The 20,544-nt window shown below is 47.9% G+C and overlaps 2 protein-coding genes across 2 annotated transcripts; one reads left to right on the plus strand and one right to left on the minus strand.

Moving 5' to 3' along the window:
* Positions 1 to 1,245: 1,245 nt before the first annotated feature.
* LOC143002762 (uncharacterized) lies at positions 1,246 to 9,805 on the plus strand. Its single transcript, XM_076153106.1, has 20 exons — positions 1,246 to 1,422; positions 1,972 to 3,266; positions 3,355 to 3,506; positions 4,260 to 4,454; positions 4,546 to 4,828; positions 4,920 to 5,053; positions 5,141 to 5,172; positions 5,262 to 5,296; positions 5,419 to 5,608; positions 5,911 to 6,073; positions 6,329 to 6,464; positions 6,586 to 6,620; positions 6,704 to 6,791; positions 6,968 to 7,002; positions 7,952 to 8,018; positions 8,109 to 8,168; positions 8,276 to 8,292; positions 8,486 to 8,519; positions 8,966 to 9,079; positions 9,273 to 9,805. The coding sequence occupies exons 1-19, from the start codon at positions 1,414 to 1,416 to the stop codon at positions 9,060 to 9,062; spliced, it is 3,057 nt and encodes a 1,018-aa protein (XP_076009221.1). The 5' UTR covers positions 1,246 to 1,413; the 3' UTR covers positions 9,063 to 9,079; positions 9,273 to 9,805.
* prkaa2 (protein kinase, AMP-activated, alpha 2 catalytic subunit) lies at positions 9,384 to 19,530 on the minus strand. Its single transcript, XM_076153107.1, has 10 exons — positions 19,400 to 19,530; positions 18,009 to 18,150; positions 16,721 to 16,814; positions 16,177 to 16,321; positions 15,262 to 15,349; positions 14,940 to 15,164; positions 14,660 to 14,822; positions 13,737 to 14,075; positions 13,519 to 13,645; positions 9,384 to 13,336 (listed from the first exon to the last, which is right to left on the minus strand). The coding sequence occupies exons 1-10, from the start codon at positions 19,497 to 19,499 to the stop codon at positions 13,086 to 13,088; spliced, it is 1,674 nt and encodes a 557-aa protein (XP_076009222.1). The 5' UTR covers positions 19,500 to 19,530; the 3' UTR covers positions 9,384 to 13,085.
* Between the last annotated feature and the right edge of the window lie 1,014 nt (positions 19,531 to 20,544).

Here is a 20,544-nt window from a genome sequence, read left to right on the forward strand (position 1 = left end):
AGTAGTGGAAGAAATTCTCTAATCGTTATGCAGACATTCAGCAAATGTAAACATTTAGTCAATTATAAGATAAGATACTTTATTTTAGTCAGGTCACATGCTATTCACAATGTTTGATCACACGTAACTTGAAAGTTGTCTTGTAAGGGAGCGTCCCTGTGTTGAGTTTAAACTAAGATACAACAATTTGACCAAAGTTGTGGATGCTATTTTACATTTATTTTATTAATTTTATATATGTATTTTTATTAAATATTTATTCCATTGGGTATATTTTTATTATTTATTTTATTTGTGTATTTTTTTATTTTTTTATTTGCATTAGTTCTTATCCAGGTGTCCCAGCTGAGTGTGTGTTCCCTGTTTGGCTCAGCTGGAGCACACAGGCTCATATTTCTCTGATTAGCTCCTCCAGCCTGTTCACATCTGAAACCAGACATTTGAGGATTTCACCCCACAGCCACAATCAAACTCTGGTAACTGGAGCTGTCAGGATTACCTTGGCAGAGTTAAAGGTCCAATATTTCCCTCAGATGGAAATACGGTGGTCATATTTGTTATCCAAATGGCTCTGCAGGGACAATCAGGCGTGCAGGAGGATCATCAGCTCTTCATCTGAGGCTTCAACAAATCCCTCACACCTGTTTGCTTCACGCATCAGTGTGGCTGATGGGCCGACCTGAGTGATCACATCCATCAGAAAGGTTTCACTCTGTGTGTGTGTGTGTGTGTGTGTGTGTGTCATATTGCAAATGCTTGTTTAAATACTTTTGTATTCTGTGTAACTAGCCTGGAATGTTGACTGACTGCTTTTGTTTCCTTTTCCTCTCTGTTTATCTAGAGGAATCATTTGAAGCTGTAGGACTGAAATCAGTGCAACCTTCATACAGGTCACAACCCCAATCATAGAACATAGAACAAAAGACCACAGAACAACAACTTAACACATTTCCTTAAAGCTAAACACATAAACAGTCAGTCAGTCATCAGAGAAGCAACACACCTTGCCAGGCTCCTTGACACTGAGTCATTACTGTGCGCGTACACGTCATGCCAGCCGGGCCACATTCCTGAGACTTGAACTGTTAGTCCGAGTGTGTGTAAGTGTGTGTGAGTGGTGTTCAACTCTCGCTGCAAACCGGAGCACAGACCCGTTTGACGAGACGAGCTGTGTGTGTGTGTGTGTGTGTTTGAGAGAGAGAGAGAGAGAGGGAGAGTATCTCCACGCAGTCCTCATTCCTCCGCCGTCTCCAGTGCGCATGGGACGCGCCAGTTTTGGCGTCAGGTCACTTTGTTGTTTGTTGGTGGGATTTGTTGACATCACGCAGGATGAGAGAGTGAAGGTAAAGCTCTCTGGAGGTGACTTACTACACTAACAAAGCTTCGGAACCTTCACTGGACATTAAACGCACCATGGATCAGGTACGCGCTCTTGTCATGTCTGTGAATGCCTCTTGAATGATCGATTATTGGTTCAGCGATTATATTTAATATAAACACGCCGGGTGTCTATTATGATGTCGTGATTCATTTACAGATGAAACTTTGAAGCAGATTAAACAGAATGAAGTTCAGTCGAGTGAAGAGGTTCATTAAATGTCAACGGAACTTAAATAGGAGAAATGTTTACCTTTAGCTCAGATGGACACGTCTATAAATCCTGTATAAGCCTGTGTGTGTGTGTGTGTGTGTGTGTGTGTGTGTGAGTGAGTGTGTGTGTGTGGGGGGGGGGATGATTAAATTAATTTACATTAACTTAATCATTCCAGAGCAGGTTTGACTGCTTCCCTCTATTCATCATTTAAGAAAGACAGATAGGAAGAACAAAAGATCCCGGCGTGGTTTGTGTGTGTTCTCTGTCTTTCATCATAGCAGGAGAAGCTGAAGAGATAAGAGCCACGTCGTCTTTGATTAAGTGACACAGAGCTCATGTAACACTGAGGCTACTGCATTCTGTGATCCTTTCTTCAGGAGGACTCGTTGGACTTCAAGGCCCTGAGGGCTAAGTTCCAGGAACAAGAAGAAGAACTGCTCCTGAAGCAGCCCAGGATCAAGCCTACCCTCCCAGAGAAACCCAAGATGGTCCCTCCTCCCACCAGCCCCGTCCACTATCTACCTGCAGGGGCACGACCTTCACTGCTGACCTCCATCAACCAGAGCTTGGAGGCAAAGACTCTCACGGCCCCCAGAGTGGTCTTCAAGGATGACAAGAAGGAGAGCAAAAAGCCCCTCATCCTGACGAACACAAAGGCAAAGGAGAAGAGCGAGGGGAAGATCAAGGTGGGGAAAGACAAAACAAGAAAGGGAAGCAAAGACAAGCTGGATGAAGATCTGCCTGATCTGCCGCAGAAGAAGAAAGACCTCACCCTGAAAGACAAGAAGGCAACAGCTGAACTGGCTCCGGCCAAAGCTCCATCTAAAACCGCCACGCTGAAGAAGAAGGCCTTCCTGGGCTTCAAGAAGGCGGGGAAGAAGGATTCCTATGAGGTCTCATCTGATCCCTTCCTGGACAGCCTGGGCCCAGGAGGTCCAACTCCTCTGCCTGGTCTCTTTGGTGGAACGACTCCAGACCCTGAACTCGGCTCGCCAAGGGCCCTGATGCCGCCCCCCTTACCCACCTTCACTACACCAACCTTACCCACCTCCCCCGCACCCCCCTTACCCACCTCCACTCTCTCCACCTTCAGTCCTCCACCCTTACCCTCCTCCCCTCCTGTAGCAGAAGCCTCCCTGCCTCCCTCTCTCCCAGCCTCTTCCATCATCACCGTCCCGCCCGCCTTTGTTCCCGATGTCCCGGCTCCAGAAGTCCTGACCCCAGACATCGAAACCCCACCTGAGATTGAAATTTCCACCCTTCCTTTTTCTCTCCTTCACACACCCTCCAGGACAGATGACATCATTCCCTCTCCACCCAGCAGAGTCCCAACTCCCCCGCCCACAATCCAAACCCCTCCACCTACAATCCAAACCCCCCCGCCCACTCGTGTGTACCAGTCTATTCCCACTCCCACTCCCTCCTCTCCCTCGCCTTCACCTCCTCCGCCACAGTTTGCAGATGTGGAGGCTGCAGCTATGGTGGAGTCGCCTCCTCGTCCTTCTTCCGCAGTAGAGCCTGAATCCAACCCGTCTTCTCCTAAACTGGATCGTCCGCTGTCTGCGTTCTCAGCCCTGGAGCGGGCGGAGGAGATGGGCCCCACCAGGAGGAGCGCTCCATGTGACCTGAGGGTCTTCAGCGCTCTGGAGAAGGCGCGTAGGAAGATTAGCGGGTAAACCACACACACCTTACCACACACAGATAATGATGATGGAGCATGTTGACAGTGTAACATCTCACCGTGCCTTATCTGTTCTCAGCCCTTCTCCATCTTCATCCTCCTCCGTCACTCCACCACCTGAGGAGCTCCAGGCTCCGCCCAGCCCCACCCAGGCCGTCCAGGTCCCACCCATCGACTATGAAGATAAGGCAGGGAAAGCAAAACCAGCACAAGTGAACGGCTTCGACCACAGTGAGTCTTCTTCTTCTTCCCTCTTCCTCCCTTCTGCTCTCTGCTCTCTTCCTTACTTCTCCGTCTCAGACAGACGTTGGCTCAGCGTCTAGGAGAAGATGTAGGATCCTAAAGACACACTCGCACAGAAACAACAGAAGTGTCAGTCGGGTGCCAGAAGCAGGCGACAGGCAGGCAGAGCAGGCAGGCAGAGCAGGCAGGCAGAGCAGGCAGGGTGGAGCTGCAGAGGAATGTGAGCTATGACAGAGCGGATGCAGAGCGGCCGTGAGATCTGCTCTGTGTTGACAGAGCGTTTCATCAGACAGTATGAGTCCTGCACATGTGTGTTACAGTTTAAAGCGTGTATGAAGTTTAAACAGCGTTGTGTCTCTGCTGATTGATTCATATTAATAATGATGAATTGTTTTATATCGATTCATATTTACTAAAAAAGAAAATAACAGAAAACAAAAGGCCAGAGACACAAATACTTCTATTCTTTCTGCTGTTTTCTTCTATGATCCTGGTGTTTACACTGATAACCTTCTGATTGTTCTGATTGTTATGATAGCAGCTTCTTCAGTTTGTTGGACTGGTTTGGTTTCCTCACAAATCAGATTCTTCCTCTCGGCTGCTCTGTTTTTTTTTTCTTCTCTTTTCAAAGCACCTGCAGGCGTTTCAAGAGATCTTCCTAGCTTCTTTAGTTGCTTTAATACAAATCCTGCTGTTAAAATGAAGACGTACATGCTGACGACACACTAACGTTCCTCACAGGACAAGGATCTCCCGTGTTGGAGGGCATTGCTGAGGAGGGGTCTGATCCCACTCCAGAGCTGCTGGTGGTTCCTCCTCCTCCACCCAGGAAGTCCATCCCGATGCCCGAGGCTCTGGGTCCTGCTCCACAGAAACCTGCCAGACCTTCATCAGTCAACCTGTCCACCTTCCGCCCCTCCTCTCCTGAAGTTGTCGGTGAGTCCGTCGCTCTCAATCGCTCAGAATTCAAACTTCTGTAAAGAGTTTGTCTCATTTTTAGTGTTGTGTCGCTTTTGCCTTTCATCAGCTCCAGCGATCCCTGCGCCTCTGGAATTTTCAGAGACGGATGCCCCGGAATTTGTGCGTTTAGGTACAGATTCTCCAGTGCTGCGGGGGTCGGAGTGGGAGAACGGGGAGTACGCCAGCCCACACAGGCCGGAGAGTCAGAGCTTTCCAGAATCCATCAAACTGTGGAATGACAATGGATCCCCTTTCCCTCGAGCTTCCGGGCCCATATTTGGAGGAGCGTATGACGACGATCACCAACCGGACTCCAGGCCTGTTTCACAGGACCTCAGCGCGGCAGCAGGGTAAATGTTTGGAAACGATGCTTTGGGAATGCTTTGGAATCATTTCGGGAAAACTCAGTGATGATTCCATGTTGTCTCCCATCCCGTCTAGGCTCCAATCAGAGGACGAGCAACTCGTCGCCTTTGAAGGTGCCGATAATCCTTATGAGGTAGTCGGTGCCACCAACACAAAGAAGAGGGAGAAGAAGAACGATGCCGGCAAGAAACGCAAAGGACCGCCCAAGAGTAAGAGGCGACTTTAGATGATTAAGATTCGATTTGATTCAATGATGAGGAATGTCTAAAACAAATGTCTGCCTGTGTTTACTGCAGATCCGTACGCTGAGGCTGCACAGGAAGTCACAGTAAGAAGCATGTGCATATCTGTGTTTGTGTTTATCTGTTGGATTTCAGTGCAAAATATAAGAGTCTGGTTTCTTCTTTGTGTTTACAGAATGAAGAGAAAACCAAGTCTGGCAGGTTTGGCAAGTAAGGACTCAGATTTAGACCCAATTCTATTTTCATCTCATGTATCTCCCTGATCTGCTCTGTGATGTTGCTTTTGTTTTCCTCACATCTCTCTTCCGTCTTCCTGGTTGCCTCCGTCGCAGAAACGATAAGAAAGCGGCACCGGAAGGTCCGGACGAGAAGGAGCTGAAGAAGAAGGAGAAGCAGCGGCTGGAGAAGGAGAAGAAGGAGCTGAAGGAGCAGAAGGAGCGAGAGAAGAAGGAGCAGAAAGAGAGGGAGAAGAAGGAGAGCGAGAGGGAGAAGAGGGAGAACGAGATGAAGAAGAAGTTCAAAGTGAGTGAGGCGGCTTTTGACAGGGGAGCGAGGTATGGCCGGTGCACAGGCAGGCAGCACACAGCGTGCAGAGAGGGGGGGGGGGTGGGTGGGTGCGGTGTATGTGCTGGCATACAAACCAGTCTGGATTCATTCCTCACAGAGTCTCACGCTGCCTGTGGGAAGGAATCTGAGTCAACGTTGTCTCGTATTCTGAAAATCAGTGGAGTCTTTCCTTTACATTGAGATGAAACAAAGAAATGCAGGTTTGATGTGGAACAATAAGGGACAGATGCATGGACGGATCTGTGTTGCTGTCTTAGATCACAGGACAGGAGGACACCATGTATCAGGCCAAAGTCACGGTGACGGCAAAGGGACGCAAGGACGACCTGCCCGTCAAGAGCGGCGAGATCATCAGCGTCATCAGAACCACCAACTGCCCCAAAGGGAAGTGGCTGGCCAGGGACGACAGCAGCAACACCTGTGAGTGTCTGCGCTCTCACACACACACACACACACACACACACACAAGCCAAGGAAGGAGGCTGATGTAATGTTGCGATGTGATGATGATGTAATGTTTCCTCCCAATTTCTCTTTCTACACTTAAAACACATCTTGATGTAATCAGTCAGAGCGCCAAACTGTGAGAAGAGGCAACTTTGACGCAATAGCTGAACTGTGTGTGTGTGTGTGTGTGTGTGTGTGTGTGTGTGTGTGTGTGTGTGTGTGTTCCAGATGGTTACGTGGCGGTGAATCACGTGGAGCTGGACATCAAGGAGATGCTGGAGATGGGAAAGAAGGCTGCAATCGACCGCAAGCAGGGAGACGGCAAAGACGTAACCGACGGCGACGCCATCAGCACAGGAAGCAGGTACGCCGCTTCATCACACACACACACACACACACACACACACACACACACACACATGAGCTTCAGTCTCATTCTGCAGACTCATGCAGGAGTGTTAAGTGTTTCTGCTTGTTCTCCTCAGGGCTTCCAACCATTACCCACAATCCACCGGGAGTTGTAAGTATTCCGCTCTTATCGTTCAGATTACAACGTTAAGCGTTCTTATTCTAACGGCGACATCGTCTCATCCTGTCCTTCAGTCACAGACGACAGCGAGGAGTGGACCAACGACGATGATGAACCCGTGTCTTCACCCACTGACGCCGCTGCAGGCCCACTGATTCCACTGTAAGTCCACTAAAGCTCACGTTTAGTCCACACACACACACACACACACACACACACACACACACACACACACGCACACACACACACACACACACACACAGATTCCTTTCATTTATGAGCGCCACATGATATCCTGGACCAAACTCTGAAGCCTGCATTGTTCTTTTCTTCCACAGGGGCCACATCAGGACAAACTCCTTGCCAGACATAGGTAAGACATTACAACACACACACACTCACACACACACACACACACACACACACACACACACACACACACACACACACACACACAGACACGTATAGATGTCTCACACAGTAAACCCCCTTTGTTACACGATCAGTCGTCATGTTGGTTTGATCTTGATGGACGTGTGCAGATAAACATACGACATCTTGATGTTCCAACCATAACAGGAAACAGTTAACAGCTGATAAGTGAGGCTCGTTACTGGAACATAAAGAGATAAAACATGTGAGGCTCTGTCATGTCTGTAACTCCTCGTCTTCTTAAAGTCTTCTTTATTTTCTTTTACCTTCATCTGTCTGCATGAATGTGAGGCCTGACAAAAGCGGCCAATAAGAATTTTGGTGACCTTAAAAGTCACTACAAAGGTGTAGAAACATCCAGTTTTCAGTCAGTGTGCACAGCAGTGCTGCAACAAGGGACAGTGATATGTTGCAACCGTTTCAGAATTATAATAAGAATGTGGATGTGAGAATCTGGCATCTGTGGAGTGTTTCCTCTTATCGGTTACACAGGCTATGTGCAGAGGAATGCTCGCAAACACACACACACACACACACACACAGACACACTGTGAGCTGTTTCATCAACAAGGTGTGTGCACAGTCAGAGTGAAGATGTTTCCTCTGTCACTGTCAGGACTTGGTTTGTTTGTGAAATACAGAAACTTTAAATGTCAGATGAACAGCTGACATCTGATCTGCACACACACACTCACACACACTCACACTGAATCACAGCCATGGGCGGGTTAACAGTTAACTCTCAGTCTATGATGGTGAATCACTTCAGAAATTATGCGTTGTCTAAACTGGCATGTAGGTGTAAGGGTGATCATGCTGCAGGTTTGTGTGTGTGTGTGTGTGTGTGTGTGTGTGTGTTTTATGAAACGTCTTGTCTGATTGTTTTTTAGGCAACAAAGAGCTCAGCATAAACCACCAGCACAGCCACAGTGACAACCTGGAGGGACCCCATATGCAGTGAGTCCAGGCTTCACACACTCACACACACACACACACACACAATCAAGTGGAGGATCTTCACTGTGTGATCTGTATTTCTTTCATCAGAGCGAGACATGAAGCACTTCAGAAGCTGGCCACATTTTTCCATTCACCAAAACCAGTCAGGTATGTGTAATGCCCACACACACACACGCACACACACACACATTCACACACATACATACATGCCCAGATTTTCACACAGACATGTTTTTGTTTCTTCCTCTCTACAGCCCCAGACCAGACACAAGTAAGTCATACTAATTTACCTGCAACATACATTAGTGCACTCCGTCCTATATGATAGATTATTCTATACATTATTGTATTGTGTTTATGTGACAGGAAACTTTATCATAGAACACGTCAGGATGAGTTAATAGATGTGTTTGAAAGGTTTAAATGTAAACTTTTAAACACAAACATTTCTGTTCCCATCACAGGTGTTGCGCTCATGCAGGAAGAAGCAGTTCACCTGTACGTTGTAAACACACACACACACACACACACACAAAGAAAAATGTTGAATGCATTGTGTAACCTGTTGACGGACCAGTTTTCTGCCATTTGTTTGGAATGAGTTGCCGTGCACGAAAAGGTTGAGCGAGCGTGTGAACGAGTGTGTGAGCGTGTGACTGTGTGAGTGTGTGAAGGAGCAGGTGAGTGAGTGTGTGTGTGAGTGACGGTGGGTCACAAAAACATCTTCATCCCTCAGTCCCTCCTCTTCCTCACGTTTCACTCTCCAGGAAGTAGTTTTATTCAGCTGGGAAATTCCCCAACCATGAGTTGCTGTCAATGGTGACACTCAGTCCTGTCAAGTCTCTGCATACCCCCCCCCCCCCCAGCATGTTCAGAAAACATTAAAGATTATTGAGAGAAAGAGGACAGACAGTGACACACACACACACGTTGTTTCCTCGCAGGCCTGAGGGAATCGAAACGCAGGAAGTGGATGTGGGACTTCCAGACACTCTCATATTACCTCCGCCTGACCTGTACGCAGACATCCACAAGGAATAACCATCACACAGCAGAAGGTGAGGATGAGTGTGTGTGTGTGTGTGTGTGTGTGTGTGTGTGTGTGTGTGTGTGTGTGCGCTTCACATGCTGAAATAATGTGTGTGTCTGTGTGTGTGTGTAGGTGTGTGTGTGTGTGTGTGTGTGTATGTGTGTGCACGCGCTTCACATGCTGAAATAATTTGTGTGTGTGTGTGTTTGTGTTTACTACAGCCTGAAAAGCAGCCAGGCAGAGGAAACAGGATGTTGTTTTCCAGGCTGGCCCTCATCTCAAACTGTGATCACATCTTCTACTAGGAGCTTTTTGTTTTTCCTTGCCCACTGCTGTTAAACATCAGCAGGAAGCAGAAGTGGAGTTTTCTCACACAGCCACACACACATCACCGAGCAACGGGGACTTTCCTGCCTTCAAGCCCTGGTCGGGGTCACTTTGGCGGGCGGCTCTGAGGGACTTTGAGGCTTTGACCCGAGGCAATGGTCCGGACCCACAGAGACACAGACGCAGCACAAACTGTTAGACCAGGAGAGGAACACAAACCAGATCGCTACATTTATTTAACCTGGAGGACAGGGACATTTGTTTTGTTTATGTCCAGACGAGGACACACACAGAGGGACACAGGTGGACTCGGCTTTGGAAACCTTTTTTATAATCTCATATCTACTGTTTATCCTCTTCAGGGCCAAGCACCGATCCTCACTCAGTGCTCAGAGACGCTCACACTCACAGGGACCAACTCACCTTCTGTTAGTTTAAAAAGGTGACATCATAGTAACAGTATCAGTTAGCAACAAGTCATGTGATTTTTAAATGTAGTATTTTACGGATCGGTCCGGCACCATCTGCTTTCAGCTTCTGAAGTGTGAAGTCGCTCCACACCTTAGAAGCTTAGATGCTGTAAAAATGTATTTGTTTATTAGACAGGATGACATGTTGACAAATTTCTGAATTCTAAAAGACAAGAAAATCCTAATTTCTTCCTTGGTTGTGGAATCATTCTGTTCCCAAAGGAGTCGTCTGATTTTAGACTCATTTGATATAAAAACCTTATTTGGTGGAAAGTAAAAACAGCAGAAATGACTTCAGACTCGTTCATGTATTTTTCATTATTTTGCCTTTTTTGTACATAGACAGCTTTTTACTACTTTATCATTTTATTGACCTACATTTAATATATCTGTTAAAGTCTTATTATAGTGAGTTTATAAGATATTTAGAACCAAGAATCCAGGTTTGAGGCTTCTTCTTAACCTCTCCTGATTCTTTAATGTGCCTCCTTTGTTTGTGAAGATTTTGACCTGAAGCTGATGAATAATAAGTATTACAGAAAGAGGAAGAGGACAAGTCATCATCATCAGAGGACAGGTGTGTGTGTGAAGCTGCTCGGCTCCTCAGGGACAAAGAACAAAACCATTTTCCATTTGTATATTTGTTTATTCCATCTTTCAATAAATACTTATTAAAGTGCGAATCAGAACAGCAACATCATGCAGTGCATTAGAGACAAATCCAAACCCCAATCAGAGAGACCGAGGAAACACACTCACACACACACACACACACACTCACAGACACTGGGGGTGTTTGGGTCACACTCATCAGAACCCAACTGCCGTAAAACACTCACTTTGGTACGACACAGAGAAGGTGTGTGTGTGTGTGTGGTAGATTAGCCCCTCACTGGGGCTGTGGAACATGGCTGGTGGTTTCATACTGATGGATCTGATAGTAGATACTCGCTGTATCAGAGCAGACTTGACATCCGCAACACACACACACGACAGCGTTTACACAAACAGGAAGCTAGGTGCAGAACTGTCCAGGCGTGAGGAAGCAGAGGGAACGTCTTTAACACGTGTAAGGGTAAGAGAGGAGGAGGAGGGTGGAGTTGAACACTGGCGTCTTTGCTTGCAGTTGCACGTGCCTTACAGCAGGGAGCGCCGTTTCTCCCAAGACATCAAAACACACTCTCAGGTGTGTGAACATGAAACAATACACAGAATAAAGGACTGAGTCAGCAAGGATTTGGCTTTCAGTGTCTCCAGCTAAAGCCTGTATGAAGCTCTCATAATGCAACCAGCAACTTTAACCAGAGAGGAAGAGGAGACAGAACGGTTCTCAAGACTGTGAGGAGAGGAACAACACAAGTAGTTGTTGGTATGGCAACTGGATTTCTATTTAACAACTGAAATCTATGGAAATTGTTATTTTGTTCAAAAATAAGTATTCTTCTTTAACGAGGAGATGATATAGGGAGAGAGAGAGGAGAAGAGAGAGAGAGAGAGAGAGAGGAGGGAGAGAGAGAGAGAGAGGAGAGAGAGAGAGGAGGGAGAGAGAGAGAGAGAAAGAGGAGGGAGAGAGAGAGAGAGAGAGGAGGGAGAGAGAGAGAGAAAGAGGAGGGAGAGAGAGAGAGAGGAGGGAGAGAGAGAGAGAGAGAGGAGGGAGAGAGAGAGAGAAAGAGGAGGGAGAGAGAGAGAGAGAGAGGAGAGAGAGAGAGAGAGAGAGAGGAGGGAGAGAGAGAGAGAGAGGAGGGAGAGAGAGAGAGAGAGAGGAGGGAGAGAGAGAGGAGGGAGAGATCTGAGCAGCATCGACTCACTTCACATTCAGTTCACTTCACAATTTTGGAAAAACCACAACACTAATATGAACCGACTCCAGTAACATGTAGTGATGCTGAACACACGTGGACACATGCAGTGTGTGTGTGCAGCTAGAGTGTGTGAGGCCATGAAGCTTCATCGGCTCTAAACGCAGACTGAAGAGAAGACACACACACACACACACACACATGGCTGAACGGCTACACCACACCAACATATGGATCCTCTCCTCCCCAGTAAGCACTTTACACAAACTCTGAACTCAGCTACAGTAAGCACCAGAAGAAAACCAAACACACAACACACACACACACACACACACCATATACAGAGAGATAATGAACGTGTTTAAGGCAATATAGAAGAGGGTTTCTGTGGCACCCACACACACACACACCATCTCACGTGGACTTGGCCAGTGCATCGTTTCCGCCTGTCATCGCCACGGTAACCCAACCCTCCATCTGTGTTTGTATATTTGATGGTTTCAGGAAACTGAAGGTGTTCCTGCCGACACAACCGCTCAGCTGATCAATCAGTGCCCTGTTCACTTAGAGTAAGAGGCCTCGCTTAAGCTTCCTGCACGTGGGACTGGCAGCTGTGTGTGTGTGTGTGTGTGTGTGTGTGTGTGTGTCACTGGCCTGCGTGTGCTTTTTAATTGAGTTCTGTGCATGCATGGCTGACTGGAATATTAACAGTAGCTCGACTTGTACAGGACTTAACTAGAGTGTGTGTGTCTGTGTGTGAGTGTGTGTGTGTGTGTGTGTGTGTGTGTTTTCCCTGTGGCATACTGGCGTGAGATGGTGTGTATCTGTGCATCAGGTGGTTCTGTCTCTCTGGGCTCAGGGTGTAAATAAGGATCAATCGGTGCAGTAAATCAGTAAATCTCTCAAAAATAAATCTGATATCTAAATAATAATAATCCTCGTTAGATCTATAAACTCTTTCATTTGGTTTGTTTCTGTCCACCTCTGTTTCAGCTACTGAGTATGGCTTTCATATAAATATATCGTTTATGGATAACAAAAAACTTTCTTTACAAAAAAACACAGAAAACCTGAAAGTAAAGTTAAAGTGTGACGACGCAGAGACGCGGCTCAGTGTGTGAACAGTTAATGTGAGGAGGAGGAGTGAGGGTGAACTTGACCTGTGAACTCTGACCTCCAGCCCCTCACTCACAGCTTCCAGTCTCTGGATCAGTTTCCACGGACAGAATCTGACCCAGGACTGAGGTCATAACAAGCAGGAAGGAGGCGTTGATCTGCTGCTCAGCTGATGGATTCCTCTTCGTCTCTCCTTCGTCTGAGGTGAACACTGAGCTGACAGGTTTCACGCGTCCATCAGCCGAGACACAGACAGAGAAGAGACAGAGACAGGAAGCAACTCCACATCTACACTCAGCGCGGTGAGGAGGGGGTGGAGCTCTCAGCGGGCCAGTGTGTTGATCAGGCTGGCACACATTTCAAAGAAGTCCATGGTGTGCGAGCCCTGACGGGGGGCGAGCATGGGCGAGCTGCCGGACAGAGACCCGGGGAGGGAGGAGCTGAGCGGGGTCAGATCCAAGGCCGGGCTGGCCGAGTCCATGCTCAGCCTGGGCCTGTAGAGGCCGGCTGTGGACCCGGACCTCTGAGGCGTGGACGAGCCCGATCTGAAGCCCAGCGCATCGATGATGTCATCTGGAGAGGAAGAAGGGGGAAACGCCACTTAAAACAGAGGTGACAACATATTTAACACTACTACACACGGCCTCTAGGGGGAACACATCTCATCCTCCAGCAACCAGGCTGAAGCTCCCCATGTGAATGTGCTGGAGGAGGTGAGACCCCCGTGTGTGAGACAGAGGAAGACCACCACCCACCGTCGATGCTCTTGAAGTCAAGGAGGTAGGATCTGTTGTCCACCTGGTACAGCTGCAGGCTCATCTTCACCAAGTTTCCTGTCACTGGATTCTTCCTCCTCACACGCAGGTGATACGGGTTCACCACCTTCAAACAGACCACAGGTGTGTGTGTACTGTATATGTGCGTTTGTGCTGTATGCTAGTGTGTAACACTGTATTTGTGTGTGTGTGTTTACCTTCCAGTCGAAGCTGAGCTGCTTCATGGCTCTGTACACTTCAGCCATGATGTCATAGGGTCTGCTCTGGCTCCTGATGCCCAGGTGCCACTTGGCCTTCTTCACTGCCAGCGGTTTGGGCCGGGTGGTGTTGAGCGCGTCCAGAGGGCAGCGGGACTTGGGGCTGTCGGCCAGGAGCGGCGGCATCCTCTCCGGGTGAGGTTTGACCCCCGGGGGCAGCGGCATGCCCTCCTCCATGAAGGAGGCCTGGGGGGGGCTGGAGGCTAAGTAGAACTCGCTAGCCTGGGTCATGATGCGGCGGTTGTCGATGATGAGGTGGTAGGCGACTGCTAGCTGATCCTGAGCGGACAGACAAGAGACGCGAAGACAACATGAAGGTAACTCACATGTAGTGTTGAGACAGAAACAGAATAATGTCACCGCCCTGCTCACTGTCGGAACAGTTTGAGGTTCTGGTGTCAACAAGCGTCTGAATCAGCTTCACAGGAGATGGATCAGCTTTATGTTTAGCTTATTTTTCATGTTGTCGCTCATCTTCTAAACAACATCAATCAATTCTCCACAAATGGAGATGGAAGTGTCTCGCTCACAGCACTCAGTCACTGGAAACTGAGCTGCCATCACTCAGGGCCATTAGAAAGCAATCTATGAGCGATACAGCACACAAACAAGACAAACTCTCAGTCTGAAGCACTTATTCTGCCCATTAACAGAAAGCATAAGCCACAATAAAACAAGAATAAGATGGAATAGAAGCAGAGTTTCATTGGATTGACAAACAAACAAAATGGCAGAACGAGCTTCCTTAGCACAAAATACTGTCGCCACGATGACATCCTGCACACACAGACTAACAGTGTCAGTTTGATGGAAGGTGGACTTGTTTGTCTGGTCAGAGGTGGGGGATGTGGGCACACACACACCTGTGGGTCTCCGCTGTAGAGGCTGGACACCACCTCCGGCTCGTTACACTCAAACTTCTCACACACCTCCCTGACCGCCTCCTCGTCCACGACCGTGGAGTCGTACGAGGGATCCTCAGGGAACAGGTAGTTTGGCAGGTCTTGTTTAAACCAATCGTGTTCCCTGAAGGAAGCATGAGATCATCAGCCAACTATAAATAACCTTTACTGTGAAGTCATCAGTCTGAATTCCTGTAGTAAACACGTTCACGTCCCTGCTGAGGTAACGTGCGTCCTGTACCTGATGTCTTTGATGGAGGCTCTTTTCAGGGGGTCGACCTGCAGCATGTGCATCAGCAGCGAGGCCACAGAGCGTGCCAGGTACTCTGGCATGTAGAAGACTCCTCCCCTGATCTTCTTAAACAGTGTGGGCACGTGCTCGTCATCGAAGGGCAGAGTGCCGCAGAGCAAGGCATACAGGATCACGCCACAGCTCCAGATGTCAACCTCTGGGCCTGCATACAGCCTGACGGCACAACGAGAGGACGGGACAAGTAAGCAAACAAGAGCAGGAATGATGTAACCTCTAAAAAAACTGTAGGCAGACACACACACACACACACCTTCCTGAGATGACCTCTGGTGCAGCATAGTTTGGAGAGCCACAGCTCGTCCTCAGGAACTCTCCGTCTGACATCATGTTAGACAGACCTGTGGACCAATCACAAGGTGGGCTCAGAATTCCGACTCTGGGAACCTGGGGCAAGGTCTCCCTGCGTTTGTGTGTCCTTTTAAACTTGAGGAGGCGTCTAACCTCCGTATGAAGCCTGACAGTGGAGGCATCGTTACTCAGATTCGGCCTGCGGGAGCTTTTGTTTTGTTCTGGAGTGATGGCGGCCGAACACAGCGAGGATAAGAAGTCCCACACTGTGAACGTCAGCAGTATCTTCATCCTTGCTCCAGCCTCCCGAGGCTCCCAGCTGGTCTAATTAGATGAGCCTCTCTGTGCCTGCCGGGGCTTCAGCCGCGGGCTAAACAGCAGACGCCCTGCTACGTGCCGACCTTCCCCTCTGCCTTATCTCTCGCTCCTCTTCCCTTTACGCTCTCTTGCTGGCTCGCTGCGTCTCTCTCTCAGCCAAAACACTTTCCCCTCGCGGTGCAGCCCCCCTCCCCGGCCGCCCCTCCCTCCCCCTGACTTCTTCCCTATCAGATGACACTTGGCCTCAAGGCTTCCTGCCAGAGTTGATATGAGACCTGCTTGTTGCTAGGGGACGTCTCTGCTTCCATTCACCCTGCTGGGCACAAAGTATATATCTATGTTTCTGAAAATGGTTCAGTCTCATAGACATGAGGAACTGTGGGTTGTCTCTTGACCAATTAGCTACAAAAACGACACTCAGTGTGCAGATAACACCATAGCTCTTTCTCTTTCTCAGTCCCACCCGTCAACACAAACCTGCTGTCTCATGCTTTCTCTCATCTCAATCCTCCCCCCACAGCTCTATCACTCATCCCCGGCTGTTCTCTGGACATCTTACCGAAGTCGGCTATCTTGGCGTTCTTGTTGGCGTCCAGCAGGACATTCTCAGGCTTGAGGTCTCTGTGGACCACCATGTGCCTGTGGCAGTAGTCCACGGCCGAGATAATCTGCTGGAACAGACGGCGAGCCTCAGTGTCCTCCACCTAAAAGACACAACACGGTGGGATATGCTCAGATAAACAGAGTTGTTGGTTGGCATGGGAATATGTGGCTCTGCACCTGCTCTCCCAGAGCACTCTGTCATACTCTTAAAGGCTCCTGGAACCAGATGGTGTGTGAGTGTGGTTAAAGCTGTCACAGTGGCAGAGCGATGAAGCAACGTATGAACCACCGTCAGACAAATCACAGAGGATTTACATTAAAACGGTGGGAAGTCTGGCTTCGACTGCGTTCCAAAGGGCAAAAGTAGCACTTGATCCAAAACTGAATACAAATCAGGTCAATTCAACTCCATTCCCTTAATGAATGACTCAGTGAGTGGAGCTCTGATCAGTCAGAAGAGTCTCAAGTTGAGCGTTGAGTGAATAATAATAATGTCTTACCCGTCCGTGTTTGCAGATGTAGTCAAACAGCTCCCCTCCAGACACGTACTCCATCACCATGAAGAAGTCTGTGGGTGTGCTTATCACCTGGTACCTACCACACACACACACACACACACACACACACATTTATTATGCACTCTGTCATTCTACACCTCATTTGCATCCGATCCCTTGATAAAATAGCATAACTGTGAAAACCTCACATCCTCGCCCTTCTTTATTCTTACACCTTTACACGTGTGAGGCTCTCATCACACGCAGAACACGGACAGGAGAGCACACTAAAGGGCTGAGAGCCGCCTGTGAAATAGCTGCTGAGTAGATGAATTAATTTCATAAAGGTCAGGTACATGAGAACGCAGCCGTAACTCTGAGCCAGCGGCTGCTCCGGGGAGATTCTGCACTTCATCACAATTTCTCTCCTGGCAAGCTGGAAGTGCAGCAACAACAGAGCCGGCACAGTGGGAGAAATAAACACGCATAAAATCACAATCTCTCACCATAACTCTGGTTTCTCTCGCTCACACGTAGAGAAAGAGAGGGGGGGGGGGGGGGAGAAAAAGAGAAGAGGGGGGAGAGAGAGGGCACAGGAGGAAAAAGCTAAGATATTCACTATAATGGATTCGCTTTCTTGCTGCTTTTACAAACATGGCCAATGTATCACACAGGGGAGGCTTTGCTCAACTCAACCCCATTGCACAAAGCTTCAGACTGTGTGTGTGTATAGATGTGTGCGACTGTGTGCTCCACATTGCTCCTGCTCCAGAAAAACTTGAGAGCTCACATGTCTGCCATAGCTCAGTGTGTGACAGTGGACTAACCCCAACCCAGGCCTAAAAATAACAGGCAGATTGTTGAGTGAGACAGACGTTTACTGACAAGGAGAGAGGGAAACGGGGCAGAGATGTAGAAGGAAGGAGAGGGAGGACGAGAGACCGAGCTGCAAAAAAGGCCAACAGGAGCTCAGACGCTTGAAAAAGGGAAAGGGTTTAACCACGCAGGAAATACAACCTCTGTGACCTTAACTGGAGATTTGTGCAAACAGGACAGATTATTTTATCAGTTTGAGTCTGTGTATATGTACGCATGGGTATGTGTGTGTGCGTGTGTGTGTGTTCTGCCTTCTGAGTTCCCTGTGGGCGTGCTGCTCAGTGTCAGCATTGCTGTAGTAAACAAATAGAATAAGCCAAGCATGCCACAACATAGAGTGAAGACGGGACAGGGCTCACGTTACCACGGACACCCTCAGGCTGCACAGGAGGGCGTGTGTTCTCGATCCACTTACAGCTTGATGATGTGAGGGTGTCGGAACAGTTTGAGGTTCTGGATTTCCCGTTTGATCTTTCCCACGACATCGAGACTGCGGATCCTCTGTCTGTTCAGGATCTTTACGGCAACTTTGTGGCCGGTTAGCTGATGCTCGCCGACTGAAAACAAAAGAATGTGGACATGAAACAGGAACATCAGACAGATATTAAAAACCTGTCAGACAAGAGCAGAGGCTGGAATCAGATTTATGAGAACAAAGCAGAGCACGCGCTAGTTTATAAAGTTCATGTGAAGAAGCCAAGACACAATTAGTCCATCTACAAACGTATATACTGGCCTGACAGAAAAGATAAAACATTAATAATTGTATTGTTTTGTGGATCTAAGGGTGAAAGAACAGGTCAGAGTGAATTTGATGTGCTGTTGTCAAGCTTCCATATAACTATTTAGTTGTTTCCATTTTATGTTCAGGCCTTCTGTGGTTTTTAGTCTGGAGCTCTGTTGTTATTACGGCTGCCTAACACACACACACACACACACACACACACACACAAAGCAAAGACTACGTATAATTACTGACTCAGCATTATTAAGATGAGCTGATTATACTTCAGAAAACAAGCATTATCATTATCTAAACGCAATCCGGCATTTAGATAAACATTACTTAAAACATCCATGATTATTTAAACGACTACTTGCAACAGTAAACAGCATGATTTTACGATTTATACGGATTTACGTCAGATTAACAACCTTGGTAAAAGGCACACACACACACAAACACACAGAAGAAGATGGGAGTTTAAATCACACAAGGTCATACAAGTGTAGCTAAGAAAACAGAAATTCGGTCGCGACATGTTTGTTTTATTTTCCCTGGGAAACTTCGCGCCTGCGCCAGAGGCTAATAAACAAATCGCTACACGTTAGTGAGGCAACGCGTCGATCTGCGCCATCTGTCACGGTTTATACAGGTAGCGGCATGTGGACGGAGGGATACGCTCAGGCTGTATCGACGTCCTGTACGTCAAAGCAGCGACATTGAAGCCATAACATCCTAAAGTTAGCGGCGGTTAAACGCTAGTAACGCGAGTATGACTGTGCATCTTCATGTAAGCGTTTGTCCTCCAGGTAAGCGCGCGTGCCAGAGCTGACAACAAACGGCAGCTTTACATTGGCGCTACGGTGAAACAATTTGACTTTCAAGCAACCCGATTCTATGAACACACTTACGCCTTCGTTACGCTCTGTTACACGCTACATACGAACAGGCTACGCAAACTGCTTACTGACCGCCGGGCAAGTTCAACACCGTCTGCTACGAGGGGGCAAGAGGGGATTACTTCATATTACACACACCGCGCAGACATTTTACACGACAACACGGCAAAAACATCACTCAACTCTTCACTTTCCCGAATGTTCCCACTCCGAGCGTATCTCCGAGGATGTAATGGCCGATTTTTACTCTGCCTTCGTGTTTCTGTTGTTGCCGCTCTGCCATCTTCTCCGTTCCGGACGCTTGGGCTCGCGCGGTGTGGTGGGCGTGCTGCCTGGCTGCCCGTGGTCCGCGCGGAGGGGCGGGGCGCTGCGCCGAGCCCACCGATGTCTCGAGCCCGTTAGCCGCGCGCTCGCAGGTTGGGGAGGATCGCCGTGTCAATATGCAGACGAAGGGGCAAACAGCCGCGACTGACGTAGCCGCTTTCCGCGTGGCTTTCCGCGGATTCAAGAGACATTCAAAGCAGCCCGGGTGTACCTGACTGCGCCCAGACCAGCTTTCATTTGGATAAACACTGGCCAGTCAGTGAGCACTCACGTAATGCGGTGCGCTTATATGTTGTGTAGGACGGTAAAACCCTATGGGCAGGGATTTCAAATTAAAAGCGTCCCCCTTAAAATTAGAACTTAATACAAGATCTAATTTATCAAAAACAAAACATATATTCAGGCGCGTAAAACAACTGGAAGTCATTTACAACGTCTTATATAAGTAATTACACATACAAAACAAACTGGAATAAAATGGAGATGATTTCATGTCAGATATCTATGCAGTACTATATTTCTCTTTATCACTCCACAAGTTTCAATTTCATTCGTATATGTCATTTCAAAATTAAATCCCCTCTAACAGCCAAATTATGAATGATAAAAAGCAGCAAAGTCTTCGTTTCCATATGGGCGGGTAGCACAGCACCCATACTTGCATGTCATATGGCAAGTTTCCAGAAAGTCTGATATGGAATTTGAAAAAGAAAAAAAAAGACATTTTCCACAAGATTATTCCACTTGAAACAAGTTTTAATATACATTAATTCATGTTATTGCTCTTTAATGGGATACTCAATGGCTGCACCGAGGATCACCAATGCTCAGTGCTTCGATTTACAACCCATCCTCTGGAAAGTAAAGCCAACACCTGAAAAAATATTATAGCAGTACTGTAAAGCTCTTCTTCCCCACAGCTGTGAAACCATTAATGAAACAGTCGCACAACAGTGCTGCCGCCTCGCCTCTGACAACCACCATTGACCCAAAACTCTGTAAAC

This window comes from Genypterus blacodes, unplaced genomic scaffold (assembly GCF_046128005.1).
Source record: "Genypterus blacodes isolate CSIRO-AG114 ecotype Tasmania unplaced genomic scaffold, CSIRO-AGI_Gbla_v1 ptg000058l_1, whole genome shotgun sequence".
Classification (NCBI taxonomy): Eukaryota; Metazoa; Chordata; class Actinopteri; order Ophidiiformes; family Ophidiidae; genus Genypterus; species Genypterus blacodes.